Source organism: Oncorhynchus masou, chromosome 21 (genome assembly GCF_036934945.1).
Source record: "Oncorhynchus masou masou isolate Uvic2021 chromosome 21, UVic_Omas_1.1, whole genome shotgun sequence".
In the NCBI taxonomy this organism is placed as follows: Eukaryota; Metazoa; Chordata; class Actinopteri; order Salmoniformes; family Salmonidae; genus Oncorhynchus; species Oncorhynchus masou.
In genome coordinates, this window is record NC_088232.1 from 29,683,409 (window position 1) to 29,701,412 (window position 18,004).

The 18,004-nt window shown below is 41.6% G+C and overlaps 2 protein-coding genes across 2 annotated transcripts in view; one reads left to right on the forward strand and one right to left on the reverse strand.

The window, feature by feature from the left end:
• Nucleotides 1-3,126, reverse strand: part of LOC135508078 (all trans-polyprenyl-diphosphate synthase PDSS2-like) — a 53,350-nt gene extending 50,224 nt beyond the window's left edge. Inside the window, exon 1 of the mRNA XM_064928006.1 lies at nt 3,011-3,126. Coding sequence (XP_064784078.1) covers nt 3,011-3,033 — 23 coding nt within the window. The 5' untranslated portion in view covers nt 3,034-3,126. The remainder of the gene's footprint in view (nt 1-3,010) is intronic.
• sobpa (sine oculis binding protein homolog (Drosophila) a) overlaps nt 2,108-18,004 on the forward strand; it is a 31,100-nt gene continuing 15,203 nt past the window's right edge. The window contains 2 exon segments of the mRNA XM_064928004.1: nt 2,108-2,437; nt 12,677-12,748. Of these exon segments, the coding sequence (XP_064784076.1) occupies nt 2,342-2,437; nt 12,677-12,748 (168 nt within the window). The 5' untranslated portion in view covers nt 2,108-2,341.

An 18,004-nucleotide genomic window follows, 5' to 3' on the forward strand; every position in this document is an offset into this window, starting at 1 on the left:
TTAGCCCTATTTGGGTCGTTCCACCAATTGGTGCCTTTTCAACAACAAAAAACGTTGATTTCACCTCATTTTAACATTCTGTCATACAGAGCACACGTTCAACTTAATAAAAAACACGTTTTCACATCTCAAGAGAAACAAAATACTTGTGCCTATTAAGTGCCAAATAAAGCAACATTTCATCTAAAATCAGCCATATATCCTCTTGTGACATGGGGAATGGAAGCTTGTTGTGTGCAACAGGGAAGGGCAATTGTAAAACAAGATTTTGTTTAAGGTTGACCTTAAAATGAGGGACAGACGTAATTGAATCACTTATCACATGAAATAAATAATCATCTTCAAAAATTACTTTGTTAAAGCAACAAAAAAGAACTAGGGCTTAACAATGACGGTGAAAACTTGGAGAAATATTGTTAATGAGTTAAAAAAGTCACAGAAGGTGCACGGAGGTTAAAATGAATTAAATTGAGAATAGGCCTAATCTCTTTTTCTGGTTCTCCTAAATATTGTTTGGTGCTCCTAACTTTTTAAATTTGGGAGCACCAGTGTACTACCAAAAGTTTGCCTAATTAAAGGTAGACTCCGCGAAATGACGTTGCCACGAGCAGCACCGCAGATATTGAGATGAGCGAGACGCAAGACTTGGCTCTTTCACAGTCACACACAGTATGTGCACGAGTTCGCTTCATGCTGTTGGCAGCATGGTAGCCAGGGCACCAAAACAGGGGAGAAGTTGTAGCTTCGCGTTTCAATGCTGTTAGTTGTTGCGAAAATTGAACCACTATGCTGTTTACCTTTTACATCTACGTCATACTCTATAAGAGTGGGATCTTCACCATGGGTCACATTTGTAAATTCACTCTTATTCAGAGAACTTTGGCTGCATTCATACAGGCAGCCCAATTCTGATATTCTGGCCAATTATTGTCAAAAGAGCTGATCTGATTGGTTAAAACATCAATTAGAATTGGGCTGCCTGTGTAAATGCAGCCTTAGCGCATCTTTAGCTGTGTTTACACAGACAGCCCAATTCCAATCTACTGTCCAATCTGATACCTCAAAAGACAAAATTGTTGGAAAAAAGAGCAGAATTGGGCTGCCTGTGTAAATGCTGCCGTTGAGCATGGACTCCAGGAAAAAAATATATAAATCTGTTAAATATGACTGTTAGCTATAATTTCATTAAATATGTGTTTACTTTAATTAAATATTTTGATAACACTTTATACCAAGTTGCTCATATAAGCCTACCTGTGTAATAACACAACTACCAATTGCAGATGTCTGGAAGGTCTGGTTGAGTGGAAGGAGCTGTGCTACATTACATTTTGTGTTGACTATTCTACAGGAAAAACATAATTATTATGTTTCAATTCATGTAACAATATCGAACTGCAGGCTGTGTGTGTGTCTGTCTGTCTGTTTGTGCATGCATATGCGGGACAATGCACTCATTGAGTTACACTATCTGCTTTTGAACAGAGACTAGACAGGGATATTATTTCAAGGACATTTTCTTTTAGAACAAGGAGCTCCCATTTTTGGGACTCCTCTGTGGATTAATGATGATGCCTCTCCTTTCCTTCGCCTGCATTGAGGATAGTAAAAGCAATTATAGCCTACCAGGAAGGAAGGAAGCCACCTTACAGTAAGATACACCCTGTGGAAAGTCATGGAGCTAATATGTTAAGTAGGAGGGCATCTGCCTCTTCTCACCATAAAATTGTGCAAGTGTTTTAGAGATTTGCCTTTGTTGCAACTGAGTTCTACCTAAACTCCTTGGTTCTATCACACGGAAGAGGTCAAGAACTTGCCCGGGACCACCTGTCAGAGGCTTGCACAATTTCTATTGTAAATCTGTAATCGCTACAGATAACCATACCAACATCTGTCCTGCAGTGGCAGACAGGATAGGGCGCAAATACCTTCATGAAGTGGGAGAGCCTTCCAGACTAGGTTGTAAGATTGCATGTGTGAGGTGAGGAGGGCCCAAAGTTAAAACGTTACGGAAAATCGAGAGGAAATAGCCCACCTCTGATCAACAGCGTCATATTATGTTACAGGGGACGCTCCTCCCCCTGTCTAGATTTTTTTCCTCACTCAACCTCTCATTTGATTCAGAGGCAGCTCACACACACCAACTTGCGCACAGACCGTGGAAAAATAGGGGCAGAAGATGGCTGACTTAACAGGGCAACGCAAGCCCTCAACGGCATCATCAACTTCACCCGGGCTGTTCCCCAGCTTGACATTAGCCTTTGGGCAACTTTAAAGCGGCCCCGCCTCGCACTTGTCCACTCTACCCCAATCGCAAATATTGACAGAGCTATTATAAAAAATGGCAGAGATGGAGAAAGAGGGCAGACCCCCCGAAAATAAAAGAAGCAGAAAACCGGCTCACCCCGTGAAAAGAGAAATCAACGAAGAAATGAAGGTAAGTGATCGACATTGGACCACTTGGTTGTGATTACGCATGGAAACAGAGCACTCATTAAAACGCGTGATATATGTGGATGCGTAAAGCGAGCATCCTCTCACATTTTAGAGCAGACCTGATTCATTGATGCAATTTATTGGATGAATAGCGAATAAGTTCAATGTCATATAAATTTTGGGGAATTAATTAAACCCATTCATAGTCCACAGCAGGTTGAATAAAAATGGATAGGGTAGAATGTCTTGCCATGCGTTATAATACAGCCTAGGCTACACCGTCTTTGTTGTTCCACATAGGCCTACCAGTAGCCCACATTTACTTTTTGGCAATGAATGGGAAAACATATTCTGGAGAATTAGGACCATATTATAGTAATTTGTGTGGTTTTCCTTGGCCCACATGGTTCCATTGAAGTAAATGGTAAATCCAGTGCGTCAGTCAAGGCGTCAACAGTGCCACTATACTATTACTACCGCTACTCCCGCAGAAACAACACTGAGCGTAGCCTACGCATTTAAAATAAAACATCGCGGGGAGACTATCATGATCAATGAAAGGAAATTGACTTACTGCAAATTATTAACGCTAGACATCGTCTCTAGACGGCATCGTGAACTCAAGCCAAACGATATCTGTCCTTTCCAGCTGTGGACGAGCCGAAGCGCTAGAGGTGTGCATCCAGATGTGTGTCTACACACGCCGGACAAGATCACATTGATTATCGTGCGTTATACTGTTCTGCATACATTATAAGCCTACCTAATGGTACACTTATGCATGCCATGTATTGATCTAAATATTTAACAGTAAGATAGATTTTCCTGCTGTGATGGAATTGTCGTACATTGTGGGAAAAAAACGTGAAGAGGGCATGGCATGCAGGGAACCTATCGCTGCTTTGTCTCAGGGTTTCATCATGTGTTCATTGTTTGTACACATTCTATGTCTGGGTTGAGAAAAATAATTTCCAGTACAGAATAATTCCCAACGCATATTCAGATATAGGCTTATTGTTAGAGTATGGGTTTTATTTTGTAAATATTGATTTCGAGGAATTATGAACAAAGATTGTCAAAAAAGCCTGCAGTCGTTTTGGTGTGCATCATGTCTCTTCCCGTCTAAGAGGTGTGTGTACTGGGTTTCAGAGAAACACCCCTTTTTCTCTTGCTGTGAATTGTGTGGAGGCATGCTACATACAATATTTGGATTTTAATATTGGTCTCATGCATGCTACATTCATCCCTATTGCATTTAAGATGCCATATTTATTTATTGATTCTTTTTAATTTCTACAAAATGAGTGGCATATTAACGTAAATTACGTGAGAACAACGTCAATTCAACTGTTGTGTGCCCAGTGGGAGACAATGGACCAACAAGCACTCTAAATGTGAATTATTTTGACAAGCACATAATGGTATTCTGTGGATTTGATTTTGTTTCTTTGTCTCCATCAATCAAATTATGAAATGCTGTCCAAGTGTTTAATTAATTTCATAGTGTCAGGCAGACAAAGTTGTCTGCACTGTTGGGAAAATGACTCAATCGTCATATTCATTCTCTGAAGTGACTGACTTACATCAGTTGTAAAAAAAAACTACTCAGAGCAAAGCTGCCATATCCTTCTGTTCCATCTCCTCATCAATGAGCTTAGTTTAAAGCAATTAGCTTAGTTTAAAGTGTGGAAGGTGCCACATCTACAGTATAATTATCAGCATATGTAGAGAATTCTGGATGTCTCCGAACGACCAAGTATAAGATTAACTGATTCTCCTTCAACATTGAAGAACACAGTTCCAATTCAAAGCTGATGGTAGCCAGAAAACAGCAAAAGTCTACATCAAGTACAATGTACATCTTTCACTTACTACTGTGAATTCCAGTTCTATGTCAGCCTTAACAGATAAGTGATTATCAATGAAGTGGCAATAGAATTAGAGACTGATCCAATAGCATTCCTAGCCAGTTTGTGGCTATATGATGTGCTGTCGTGTCAACAAGCTGTTCCTGACCATCAAGACTCTTATGGGGCCACAATTACAATTGGCTTTATGCTGACTGAGATGCAGTAATTCCATCTGGAAAAATAAGGTTTAAACTTTGCACCTGGTACTAAATCAAATCTGACCCTGAAAGTGTTCATGGATTTTATGTTGTATGCCATTTACAGTGCATTCAGAAAGTATTCATACCCCTTGACTTATTCCACATTTTGTTGTGTTACAGCTTGAATTCAACATTAATTATCTCACCCTCCTACACATAATGCAATAATGACGAAGTGGAAATCTGTTTTTAGAAATTTTAGCAAATTTATTGAAAATTAAATACAGAAATATCTAATTTACGTAAGTATTTATACACCAGAGTCAATACACGTTAGAATCACCTTTGGCAGCAATTACAGCTGCGAGTCTTTCTGGGTAAGTTTCTAAGGGCTTTGTACACCTTGATTGTAAAATATTTGCACATTCTTTAAGAAATTCGTAAAGCTCTGAAAGTTGGTTGTTGATCATTACTAGACAGCCATTTTCAAGTCTTGCCATAGACTTTCAAGCTGATTTAAGTCAAAACTTGGTAAGAAATTCCAGTGTATATTTGGCCTTCTGTTTTAGGTTTTTGTCTTGCTGAAAGGTGAATTTGTCTCCCAGTGTCCATTGGAAAGTACACTGAACCAGGTTTTCCTCTTGGATTTTGCCTGTGCTTAGATTATTTTTATCCTAAAAAACTCCCTAGTCCTTGCCGATGACAAGCGTACACAACATGATGCAGCCACCAAGCTTGAAAATATGAAAAGTGGTACTCAGTGATGTGTTATGTTGGATTTGCCCCAAACATAACACTTTGTATTCAGAACTTAATGTTTATTTCTTTGCCACCTTCTTTTGCAGTTTCACTTTAGTGCCTTATTGCAAACAGGATGCATGTTTTGGAATATTTTTATCCTGTGCAGGGTTTCTTCTTTTCACTCTGTCATTTAGGTTAGTATTGTGGAGTAACTACAACGTTGTGGATCCATCCTCAGTTTACTTCCGTCACAGCCAATAAACTCTGTAACTGTTTTAAAGTCAACATTGGCCTCATGGTAAAATCTCTGAGAGGTGTCTTTCTGCTCTGGAAATTGAGTTAGAATGGACACCCGTACCTTTGTAGTGACTGGATGTATTGATACACTCTACTCACTCTACTGAGCAAATTGAATGTAGTCTATCACAGTGCCATTCGTTTTGTCACCAAAGCCTCATATACTACCCACCACTGCGACCTGTATGCCCTCTTTGGCTGACCCTCACTACATATTCGTCGCCAAACCCACTGGCTTCAGGTCATCTCTAAGTCTTTGCTAGGTAAAGCCACGCCTTATCTCAGCACACTGGTCACCATAGCAACACCCACCCGTAGCACGCGCTCCAGCAGTTATATTTCACTGGTCATCCCCAAAGCCAACACCTCCTTTGGCTGCCTTTCCTTCCAGTTCTCTGCTGCCAATGACTGGAACGAATTGCAAAAATCACTGAAGCTGGAGACTTGTATCTCCCTCACTAACTTTGAGCATCAGCTGTCAGAGCAGCTTACCGATCACTGTACCTGTACACAGCCCATCTGTAAATAGCCCACCCAACTACCTCATCCCTATATTGTTATTTTTGTTGTTGTTGCTCTTTTGCACCCCAGTATCTCTACTTGCACATTATCATCTGCACATCTTTCACTCCAGTGTCAATGCTAAATTGTAATTATTTCACCACTATGGCCTATTTATTGCCTTACCTCCCTAACCTTACTACATTTGCACACACTGTACATAGATTTTTCTATTGCGTTATTGACTGTACGTTTGTTTATCCCATGGGTAACTCTTGTCACACTGCTTTGCTTTATCTTGGCCAGGTCGCAGTTGTAAATGAGAACTTGTTCTCAACTGGCCTATCTGGTTAAATGAAGATTAAATTTAAAAAATAAAAAAATAAAAAAATATGACCAGTTCTTAGACAACCAGTTCTTATAGCCTCTAGCCGTACCCTTATCCTACTCCTCCACTGTTCCGCTGGCGATGTAGAGGTTAACCCAGCCCTGTAGCCCCCAGTACTACACCTATTCCCCAGGCGCTCTCATTTGTTGACTTCTGTAACTGTAAAAGTCTTGGTTTCATGCATGTTAACATCAGAAGCCTCCTCCCTAAGTTTGTTTTATTTACTGCTTTAGCACACTCCTCCAACCCTGATGTCCTAGCCGTGTCTGAATCCTGGCTTAGGAAGGCCACCAAAAATTTGGAAATGTCCTACAGCATTTTCCGTCAAGATAGAACTGCCAAAGGGGGCAGAGTTGCAATCTACTGCAGAGATAGCCTGCAGAGTTCTGTCATACTGTAGTGGTCTGTGCCCAAACAGTTTGAGCTTCTACTTTTAAAAATCCACCTTTCCAGAAATAAGTCTCTCACTGTTGCCGTTTGTTATAGACCCCCCCTCAGCCCCCAGCTGTGCCCTGGACACCATATGTTAATTGATTGCCCCCCATCTATCTTCATAGTTCATACTATGGGGCGGCAGGGTAGCCTAGTGGTTAGAGCGTTGGACTAGTGACCGGAAGGTTGCAAGTTCAAACCCCCGAGCTGACAAGGTACAAATCTGTCGTTCTGCCCCTGAACAGGCAGTTAACCCACTGTTCCTAGGCCGTCATTGAAAATAAGAATTTGTTCTTAACTGACTTGCCTGGTTAAATAAAGGTAAAATAAAAAACTAAAAAAAACTGTTAGGTGACCCAAACTGGGATATGCTTAACACCCCGCCCGTCTTACAATCTAAGCTAGATGCCCTCAATCTCACACAAATTATCAAGGAACCTACCAGGTACAAACCTAAATCGGTAAACATGGGCACCCTCATAGATATCATTCTGTCTTCAACCAGGATCTCAGCGATCACTGCCTTATTGCCTGCGTCCGTAATGGACCCGCGGTCAAACGAACACCCCTCATCAAGGTCAAACACTCCCTAAAACACTTCAGCAAGCAGGCCTTTCTAATCAACCTAGCCTGGGTATCCTGGAAGGATATTGACCTCATCCCGTCAGTAGAGGATGCCTAGTTGTTCTTTAAAAGTGCTTTCCTCACTCACCATAAATAATTATTCAAAAAATGTAGAACTAAAAACAGATATAGCCCTTGGTTCACTCCAGACTTGACTGCCCTTGACTAGCACAAAAACATCCTGTGGCGTACTGCATTAGCATTGAATAGCCCCCACGATATGCAACTTTTCAGGGAAGTCAGGAACCAATATACACAGTCAGTTAGGAAAGCAAAGGCTAGGTTTTTCAAACAGAAATTTGCATCCTGTAGCACTAATTCCCCCAAATGTTGGGACACTGTCAAGTCCATAGAGCATAAGAGCACCTCCTCCCAGCTGCCCACTGCACTGAAGCTAGGAAACACTGTCACCACCGATAAATCCGCAATAATCGAGAATCTCAATAAGGATTTTTCTACGTTTTTTTAAACCCATGTGTAACTCTGTGTTGTTGTTTTTGTTGCATTGCTTTGCTTTATCTTAGCCAGGTCGCAGTTGTAAATGAGAACTTGTTCTCAACTGGCCTATCTGGTTAAATAAAGATGAAATAAAAATAATACACCATCCAAAGTGTAATGGATAACTTCACCATGCTCAAAGGGATATTCCATGTCTGTTTTTACATTTTAACCCATCTACCAATAGGTGCCCTTCTTGCGAGGCCTCACTGGTCTTTGTGGTTGAATCTGTTATTGAAATTCATTGCTCGATTGAGGGACCTTACAGATAATTGTATGTGTGGGGTACAGAGATGAGGTAGTTATTCAAATATCATGTTAAGCACTATTACTGCACACAGAGTGAGTCCGTGCAACTTATTATGTGGCTTGTTAAGCACATTTTTACTCCTGAACTGATTCCGGCTTGCCGTAACGAAGGGGCTGAATACTTATTGACTCAAGACATTTCATCTTTTCATGTTTTATTATTTAATTAAAAAAATATATCTATATATACTGTATACAGTACCAGTGAAAAGTCTGTACACAGCTACTCATTTATTCAAGGGTTTTTGTTTATTTTTTACTATTTTCTACATTGTAGAATAATAGTAAAGACATCAACAATATGAAATAACACATGGAATCATGTAGTAACGAAAAAAGTGTTAAACAATTTGTATTTATTTTATATTTGAGATTCTTAAAAGTAGCTACCCTTTGCCTTGATGATAGCTTTGCATACTCTTGGCATTCTCTCAACCAGCTTCATGAGGTATTTCAATGAACAGGTGTGCCTTGTTAAAAGTTAAGTCCATATTATGTCAAGAACAGCTCAAATAAGCAAAGAGAAATAACAGTCCCATCATTACTTTAAGACATCAACGTCAGTCAATGCGGAACATTTCAAGCACTTTGAAAGTTTATTCAAGTGCAGTCGCAAAAACAAAAAAGCGCAATGATTAAACTGGCTCTCATGAGGATCACCACAGGAAAGGAAGACCCAGAGTTACCTCTGCTGCAGAGGATAAGTTCATTAGAGTTATCAGCCTCAGAAAGTTCAGCCCAAATAAATGCTTCACAAAGTTCCAGTAACAGACACATCTCAAAATCAACTGTTCTGAGGAGACTGCATGAATCAGGCCTTCATGGTCGAATTGCTGCAAAGGAACCACTACTAAAGCACACCAATAATAAGAAGAGACTTGCTTGGGCCAAGAGACACAAGCAATGGACATGAGACCGGTGGAAATCTGTCCTTTGGTCTGATGAATCCAAATTTGAGATTTTTGGTTCCAACCACTGTGAGATGCAGAGTAGGTGAATGGATGATCTCTGCATGTGTGATTCCCACTGTGAACCATGGAGGAGGAGGTGTGATGGTGTGGGGGCGCTTTGCTGGTGACACTCAGTGATTTATTTAGAATTCAATGCGCACTTTACCAGCATGGCTACCACAGCATTCTGCAGCAATACACCATCTCATCTGGTTTGAACTTAGTGGGTCTATCATTTGTTTTTCAACAGTACAATGATCCAACACCTTCAGGCCGTGTAAGGGCTATTTGACCAAGAAGGAGAGTGATGGAGTGCTGCATCAGATGACCTGGCCTCCACAATCCCCTGACCTCAACCCAATTGAGATGGCTTGGGATGAGTTGGACCACAGAGTGAAGGAAAAGCAGCCAACACGTGCTCAGCATATGTGGGAACTCCTTCAAGACTGTTGGAAAGGCATTCCAGGTGAAGCTGGTTAAGAGAATGCCAAGAGTTTGCAAAGCTGTCATCAAGGCAAAGGGTGGCTACTTTGAATAATCTAAAATATGGTTACTACATGATTCCATATGTGTTATTTCATAGTTTTTATGTCTTCAATATTATTCTAATAGTAAAATAGTAAAAATAAAGAAAAACCGTTAAATGAGTAGCCACATCCACACTTTTAACTGGTACACTATATATAATTCAATTTTGACATTATGGGGTATTGTGTATAGGCCAGTGTCACAAAATCTCAATGTAATACATGTCAATTCACACTGTAACACAACACAATGTGGAAAAAGTAAAGGGGGTGTGAATACTTTCTGAAGGCAATGTATGTCACAGTGTGACAAAATTGTTACTGCCAAACAAAGACCAATAAGACTAGCGGATACAGATGAAAAAGTAGCCCAAGTTCCATGTTTCCATAAGATACTGTATTTATCTCAAAAGCCACTATCTTAAACATTCTCTGCCAAACATGCTACAGTTTAACTCTCTCCCTTAACCATAAACTGAAGGCCTGTTTGCTACTTTAAGCATTTTAACTTTTCGTTCTTTCTTTTCTCCCTCGTCTCTCGTCTGCTTGGAAAAGAAAGAAAGAAAAAAAACACCACACAATGTGCCCTTGTGAGAGATCATACCTCAGAAAATCTAAGTCTGACAGTGTTTCCTTCATCTTGTGCTGCTTTAATGTGCACCATGGTAAAATAAGCCAGAGTAAGTAATCAAGGAGTTACTTGGTGGAATAGGGGATAGTGCAGGGTAAGAGCAGGGGAGAAAGGAATGTGTACAGCAATAGGCTGCCTAAGCTGTAAAAACTGAAACCTGAGCGTCTGCACAGGATCACATATCAAGGAAGGTAGGGGGAAATGAAATCGGAGCAGTGGGAGAAAGTCTGGGCTAGGAGAGTGAAGGAGGGCCCACTCAATGAGACTTTTATTATGGTGTACTGTGACCTACTCTGGTTTCTGCCCAAGGTATCGGATTCCCCCTGCTCGCCTCTACCTTTCACTTCTTGCTAACTGAAGGAAACAAGCTTTTGTATTAAAATAATATCATTCTAAACTGCTAAAGTTTTTCTGTTCAATGTTGAACATTGGCAGCAAGTCAGTGTTTCGCAGAGCTGTGATTGGGGTTGAATGGTGGTATTTTGCGACCATTTCTTATATTAAAGTTTGTTCATACTTCTGTTTCTACATTGATCACTTTTGATCTCTGTTGATTCAACTGATTAAGAGGTTGATGATTAGTTGAATCAGGTGTGTTAGTCCTGGGCTGAAACAAAGTCCTGTAGGACCAGGGTTGAAGGACACTCTGTAGGACAAGCCTGATAAATTTGATAGCCATAGAAGAGGCTTAGTACAGTCCAGAGAGTTTGCACATTTGTAATAAACAGTTGACTATCAGTGACCAGACAGCACCATAGCACTGCCTCCCTCCTCATCAAGCCTGTGTGCTGCTTTCATGACCTGCCATACAGATTGGGTTCCACTCACTTTACCACTCCTTCTTTCTGGAAGTGGCAGGGTGACAGAGGGGACAGGGAGCAAAGACGTGGGCAAACTTTCTTGAAGACGGAGAGAGATAGACAGATGACCGTTGCTGGCTTTATACGCTTTCATTTTGTTTGAGTAATGTGATCCAGTCACATCTGAGTCAAACAAGCCTTTAGTCAATGGGCAAGCAAGAGTCAATGTTCTTCTGTAACATGTAAAAACCTCAGAAGTTGTTGAAAGAAGTAACGCAGCAGAATCGAATCGAGACAATAGTAGGGACTACAAACTCTTTCATTGAACCTGTCTCAGGCAAACTTCAATTGACCCTTTGTGTTTGATGTCATGATTTCTTAGATTTTGTTTTCACAAACTATTGATGTGTTTATATCTTTTGATCTCCAAGAGTATTGACATTGACTGGTGATGAAACTCAGACATTGTGTCTTGTCATGTTATGTTGTTGTGAGTGTAGTGACTAAGAAGTCTCAGTGAAGTGGTGGATATGCCTCTCAGCGTCCTTAGTGACACCCAGTGCCTGGAATATTCAACTGCTCTAGAGGGGCAGAAGGCAAACATTTTTTTTAAGGACGGCTGATTTTGACTTATTTTAGATTTGGTATTTTAAGACAGGGTTTCCCAAACTCAGTCCTGGGGGGGTGGGGGGTGGGGGGTGGGGGGTGGTTAAGACATTGAAATTTGGAGCTATTGGAATTTGAACATGCACATTGTGTAATTTACAGATGGTCCCTAACTAGCCCCATAGGGATATTCAAAGTCAACCCAAATTTACCACAGGCATTAGCATCGGGTCTCGTGCAGCTGCACTCCGATTTGATGTTGGGGTAACTCACCTCACCCTGAACGAATGTGTTGGACCAACTGATTGTAATAAATAACCTCACTTAAGGGTCCGGTCATCCATTTTACATTTACATTTAAGTCATTTAGCAGACGCCCTTATCCAGAGCGACCATCCCTGCTAAAGACCGGCAGTGATATCAATGGATACTTAGGCAACTTTTGAAAAGCAATTCACCGGTTAGGGCATAGATTACAAATGTCATAATGAAAACAAAATTATTATTGATTTAACATGATGTTCACTTTAGTAGATGTGGTATGAATATATACATGATCGGCATGTGAAGCAGCTAGCCCAGTCTTGTCTCAGTCTGTTCTTGGTGTAAGATATACGTTTATCAGTGCTTGTATTTCTAAAACATTGCCTTTTTTCTTTGGCTAAATGTTACTTGTATGTCATGCCTTGTGATTCCACATCTGCAGTTTTTGATTCCGAGCTGATGTTATAACTGATGTTGATTACGCTTTCATGTAATGAAATTACCTCCCTGATCCAGTGGTATTGACAGGGCAGCCCGTAATTGACAATTAAATGCTTGATTGAGTACTATTTGATTGACAGTTCAATGCCAGAATGTAATGAAATGACTCGTGTCTCATCAGGTTCGGGCTGAGCGGGCCCACCCATGGGCAGGCAAGGCGGGTGATCTCCATGGCAACCCGCCCTACTCCATGGTGAGCCCCCTTGTCCGTGCGAGACAATAGTGCTACTCTGAGCCATATATATATATATATATATATATATATATATATATATATATATATATATATATATATATATATATATATATATATATATATATATATGTATGTATGTGTGTATTTATTTATTTATTTTTATTTAAACCTTTATTTAACCAGGTAGGCTACTTGAGAACAAGTTCTCATTTGCAACTGACACCTGGCCAAGATAAAACAAAGCAGTTCGACACATACAACAACACAGAGTTACATATGGAATAAAAAAACATACAGTCAAAAATACAGTTGAAAAATCTATATACAGTGTGTGCAAATTAAGTAGGATGAGAGAGGTAAGGCAATAAATAGGCCATGGTGGCGAAGTAATTACAATATCAAATCAAATCAAATTTTATTTGTCACATAAAACACATGGTTAGTAGATGTTAATGCGAGTGTAGCGAAATGCTTGTGCTTCTAGTTTCGACAATGCAGTAATAACCAACGAGTAATCTAGCTAACAATTCCAAAACTACTACCTTATACACATAAGTGTAAAGGGATAAAGAATATGTACATAAAGATATATGAATGAGTGATGGTACAGTGCGGCATAGGCAAGATGCAGTAGATGGTATCGAGTACAGTATATACATATGAGATGAGTATGTAAACAAAGTGGCATAGTTTAAAGTGGCTGGTGATACATGTATTACATAAAGATGCAGTAGATGATATAGATTACAGTATATACGTATACATATGAGATAAATAATGTAGGGTATGTAAACATTATATTAATTAGCATTGTTTAAAGTGGCTAGTGATATATTTTACATCAATTCCCATTATTAAAGTGGCTGGAGTTGAGTCAGTGTGTTGGCAGCAGCCACTCAATGTGGTGGCTGTTTAACAGTCTGATGGCCTTGAGATAGAAGCTGTTTTCAGTCTCTCGGTCCCAGCTTTGATGCACCTGTACTGACCTCGCCTTCTGGACGATAGTGGTGTGAACAGGCAGTGGCTCGGGTGGTTGTTGTCCTTGATGATCTTTATGGCCTTCCTGTGACATCGGGTGGTGTAGGTGTCCTGGAGGGCAGGTAGTTTGCCCCCGGTGATGCGTTGTGCAGACCTCACTACCCTCTGGAGAGCCTTACGGTTGTGGGCGGAGCAGTTGCCGTACCAGGCGGTGATACAGCCCGACAGGATGCTCTCGATTGTGCATCTGTAGAAGTTTGTGAGTGCTTTTGGTGACAAGCCAAATTTCTTCAGCCTCCTGAGGTTGAAGAGGCGCTGCCGAGCCTTCTTCACGATGTTGTCTGTGTGGGTGGACCAATTCAGTGTGTCTGTGATGTGTATGCCGAGGAACTTAAAACTTAATACCCTCTCCACTACTGTTCCATCGATGTGGATAGGGGGGTGTTCCCTCTGCTGTTTCCTGAAGTCCACAATCATCTCCTTAGTTTTGTTGACGTTGAGTGTGAGGTTATTTTCCTGACACCACACTCCGAGGGCCCTCACCTCCTGCCTATAGGCATTCTCGTCGTTGTTGGTAATCAAGCCTACCACTGTTGTGTCGTCTGCAAACTTGATGATTGAGTTGGAGGCGTGCGTGGCCACGCAGTCGTGGGTGAACAGGGAGTACAGGAGAGGGCTCAGAACGCACCATTGTGGGGACCCAGTGTTGAGGATCAGCAAGGTGGAGATGTTGTTACCTACCCTCACCACCTGGGGGAGGCCCGTCAGGAAGTCCAGTACCCAGTTGCACTTAAAGTTGCAATTTAACACTGGAATGGTAAGGTGTGCAGGAAATGAATGTGCAAGTAGAGATACTGGGGTGCAAAGGAGCAATACAAATAAATAAATACAGTATGGGGATGAGGTAGATTGGATGGGCTATTTACAGATGAACTATGTACAGGTACAGTGATCTGTGAGCTGCTCTGACAGCTGGTGCTTAAAGCTAGTGAGGGAGGTAAGAGTCTCCAGCTTCAGAGATTTTTGCAGTTTGTTCCAGTCATTGGCAGCAGAGAACTGGAAGGAGAGGCAGCCAAAGGAAGAATTGGCTTTGGGGGTGACAAGTGAGATATACCTGCTGGAGTGCGTGCTATGGGTGGGTGCTGCTATGGTGACCAGTGAGCTGAGATAAGGCGGGGCTTTACCTAGCAGAGACTTGTAGATGACCTGGAGCCAGTGGGTTTGGCGACGAGTATGAAGCGAGGGCCAGCCAACGAGAGCATACAGGTTGCAGTGGTGGGTATTATATGGGGCTTTGGTAACAAAACGGATGGTACTGTGATAGACTGCATCCAATTTGTTGAGTAGAGTGTTGGAGGCTATTTTGTAAATGACATCGCCGAAGTCGAGGATCGGTTGGATGGTCAGTTTTACGAGGGTAGCATGAGCATTGGCAGCATGAGTGAAGGATGCTTTGTTGTGAAATAGGAAGCCGATTCTAGATTTAATTTTGGATTGGAGATGTTTAATGTGAGTCTGGAAGGAGAGTTTACAGTCTAACCAGACACCTAGGTATTTGTAGTTGTCCACATATTCTAAGTCAGAACCGTCCAGAGTAGTGATACTGGACGGGCGGGCAGGTGCGGGCAGCGAACGGTTGAAGAGCATGCATTTAGTTTTACTTGCATTTAAGAGCAGTTGAAGGCCACGGAAGGAGAGTTGTATAGCATTGAAGCTCATCTGGAGGTTAGTTAACACAGTGTCCAAAGAAGGGCCAGAGGTATACAGAATGGTGTCATCTGCGTAGAGGTGGATCAAAGAATCACCAGCAGCGAGAGCGACATCATTGATATATACAGAGAAGAGAGTCGGCCCGAGAATTGAACCCTGTGGCACCCCCATAGAGACTGCCAGAGGTCCAGACAACAAGCCCTCCGATTTGACATACTGAACTCTATCGGAGAAGTAGTTGGTGAACCAAGCGAGGCAATCATTTGAGAAACCAAGACTGTTGAGTCTGCCAATAAGAATGTTGTGATTGACAGAGTCAAAAGCCCTAGCCAGGTCGATGAATATGGCTGCACAGTAATGCCTCTTATCGATGGCGGTCATGATATTGTTTAGGACCTTGAGCGTGGCTGAGATGCACCCATGACCAGCTCTGAAACCAGATTGCATAGCGGAGAAGGTACGGTGAGATTCGAAATGGTCGGTAATCTGTTTGAGATATAGATATAGGTCTGTAGCAGTTTGGGTCTAGAGTGTCTCCCCCTTTGAAGAGGGGAATGACCGCGGCAGCTTTCCAATCTATGGGAATCTCAGACGATACGAAAGAGAGGTTGAACAGGCTAGTATTAGGGGTTGCAACTTTTTAGTCAGATCATTTTAGAAAGAAAGGGTCCAGATTGTCTAGACCGGCTGATTTCTAGGGGTCCAGATCAGCGATCTGGATTTGGGTGAAGGAGAAGTGGGGATGGTTTGGGCGAATTGCTGTGGGGAGCACAGAGCTGTTGACCGGGGTAGAGGTAGCCAGGTGGAAAGCATGGCCAGCCGTAGAAAAATGCTTATTGAAATTCTCAATTATTGTGGATTTATCGGTAGTGACAGTGTTTCCTAGCCTCAGTGCAGTGGGCAGCTGGGAGGAAGTGCTCTTATTCTCCATGGACTTTACAGTGTCCCAGGACTTTTCAGAGTTTGTACTACAGGATGCAAATTTCTGTTTGAAAAAGTTAGCTTTGCTTTCCTAACTGCCTGTGTATATTGGTTCCTAACTTCCCTGAAAAGTTTCGTATCATGGGGGATATTCGATGCTAATGCAGTACGCCACAGGATGTTTTTGTGCTGATCAAGGGCAGACAGGTCTGGAGTGAACCAAGGGCTATATCTATTCCTGGTTCTAAATTTTTTGAACGGAGCATGCTTATTTAAGATGGTGAGGAAGACACTTTTATAGAATAACCAGGCATCCTCTACTGACGGAATGAGGTCAATGGCATTCTAGGATACCCCGGCCAGGTCGATTAGAAAGGCCTGTTCGCTGAAGTGTTTTAGGGAGTGTTTGACAGTGATGAGGGGTGGCCGTTTGACCGCAGACCCATTACGGATGCAGGCAATGAGGCAGTGATTGCTGAGTCTTGGTTGAAAACAGCAGAGGTGTATTTGGAGGGTGAGTTAGTTAGGATGATATCTATGAGGGTGCTCGTGTTTACCGATTTGGTGTTGTACCTGGTAGTTTCATTGAAAATTTGCATGAGATTGAGGGCATCAAGCTTAGATTGTAGGAAGGCCGTTTTTTAAAACCTTTTTTTAACTAGGCAAGTCAGTTAACCTCTTGAATCTCCCCATCCCGGATCCGGGATCGTGACTAAAGCCTCAGGCTCATTAGCATAACGCAACGTTAACGATTTCTGAAAATCGCAAATAAAATGAAAATAATGCGCCTGCTCTCAAGCTTAGCCTTTTCTTAACAACACTGTCATCTCAGATTTTCAAAATATGCTTTTGAACCATAGCAATTGACTAATTTGTGTAAGAGTATGCTAAGCTAGCTTAGCATTTTGAGTAGCATTTAGCACGCAACATTTTCACAAAAACCAGATAACCAAATAAATAAAATCATTTACCTTTGAAGAGCTTCGGATGTTTTCAATGAGGAGACTCTCAGTTACATACCAAATGCGCAGTTTTTCCTGAAAGCGACTGTGTGTAGGAGAAATCGCTCCGTTTTGTACATCACATTTGGCTACCGAAACGAACCGAAAATTCAGTCACCTACAACGTCAAACTTTTTCCGAATTCACTCCATAATATCGACCGAAACATGGCAAACGTTGTTTGGAATCAATCCTCAAGGTGTTTTTTCACATATCTCTTCATTGATATATCGTTCGTGGAAGCTTGCATTCTTCTCTAAATTCCATGGAAAAATACTTGCAGCTGACTTTTGCGCACCAATTTCGGCGCAGGACACCGGGCGGACACCTGGTAAATGTGGTCTCTTATGGTCAATCTTCCAATGATATGCCTACACATACGTCACAATGCTGCAGACACCTTGGGGAAACGACAGAAAGGGCAGACTTACTCCTCTCGCATTCACAGCCATATAAGGAGACAATGGAAAACAGAGCCTCAAAAATCCTGCTCATTTCCTGGATGCCGTCTCATCTTGGTTTTGCCTGAAGCTCACGTTCTAGGGCACGCACAGAAAATATCTTTGCAGTTCTGGACACGTCAGAGTGTTTTCTTTCGAAAGCTATCAATTATATGCATAGTCGAGCATCTTTTTGTGACAAA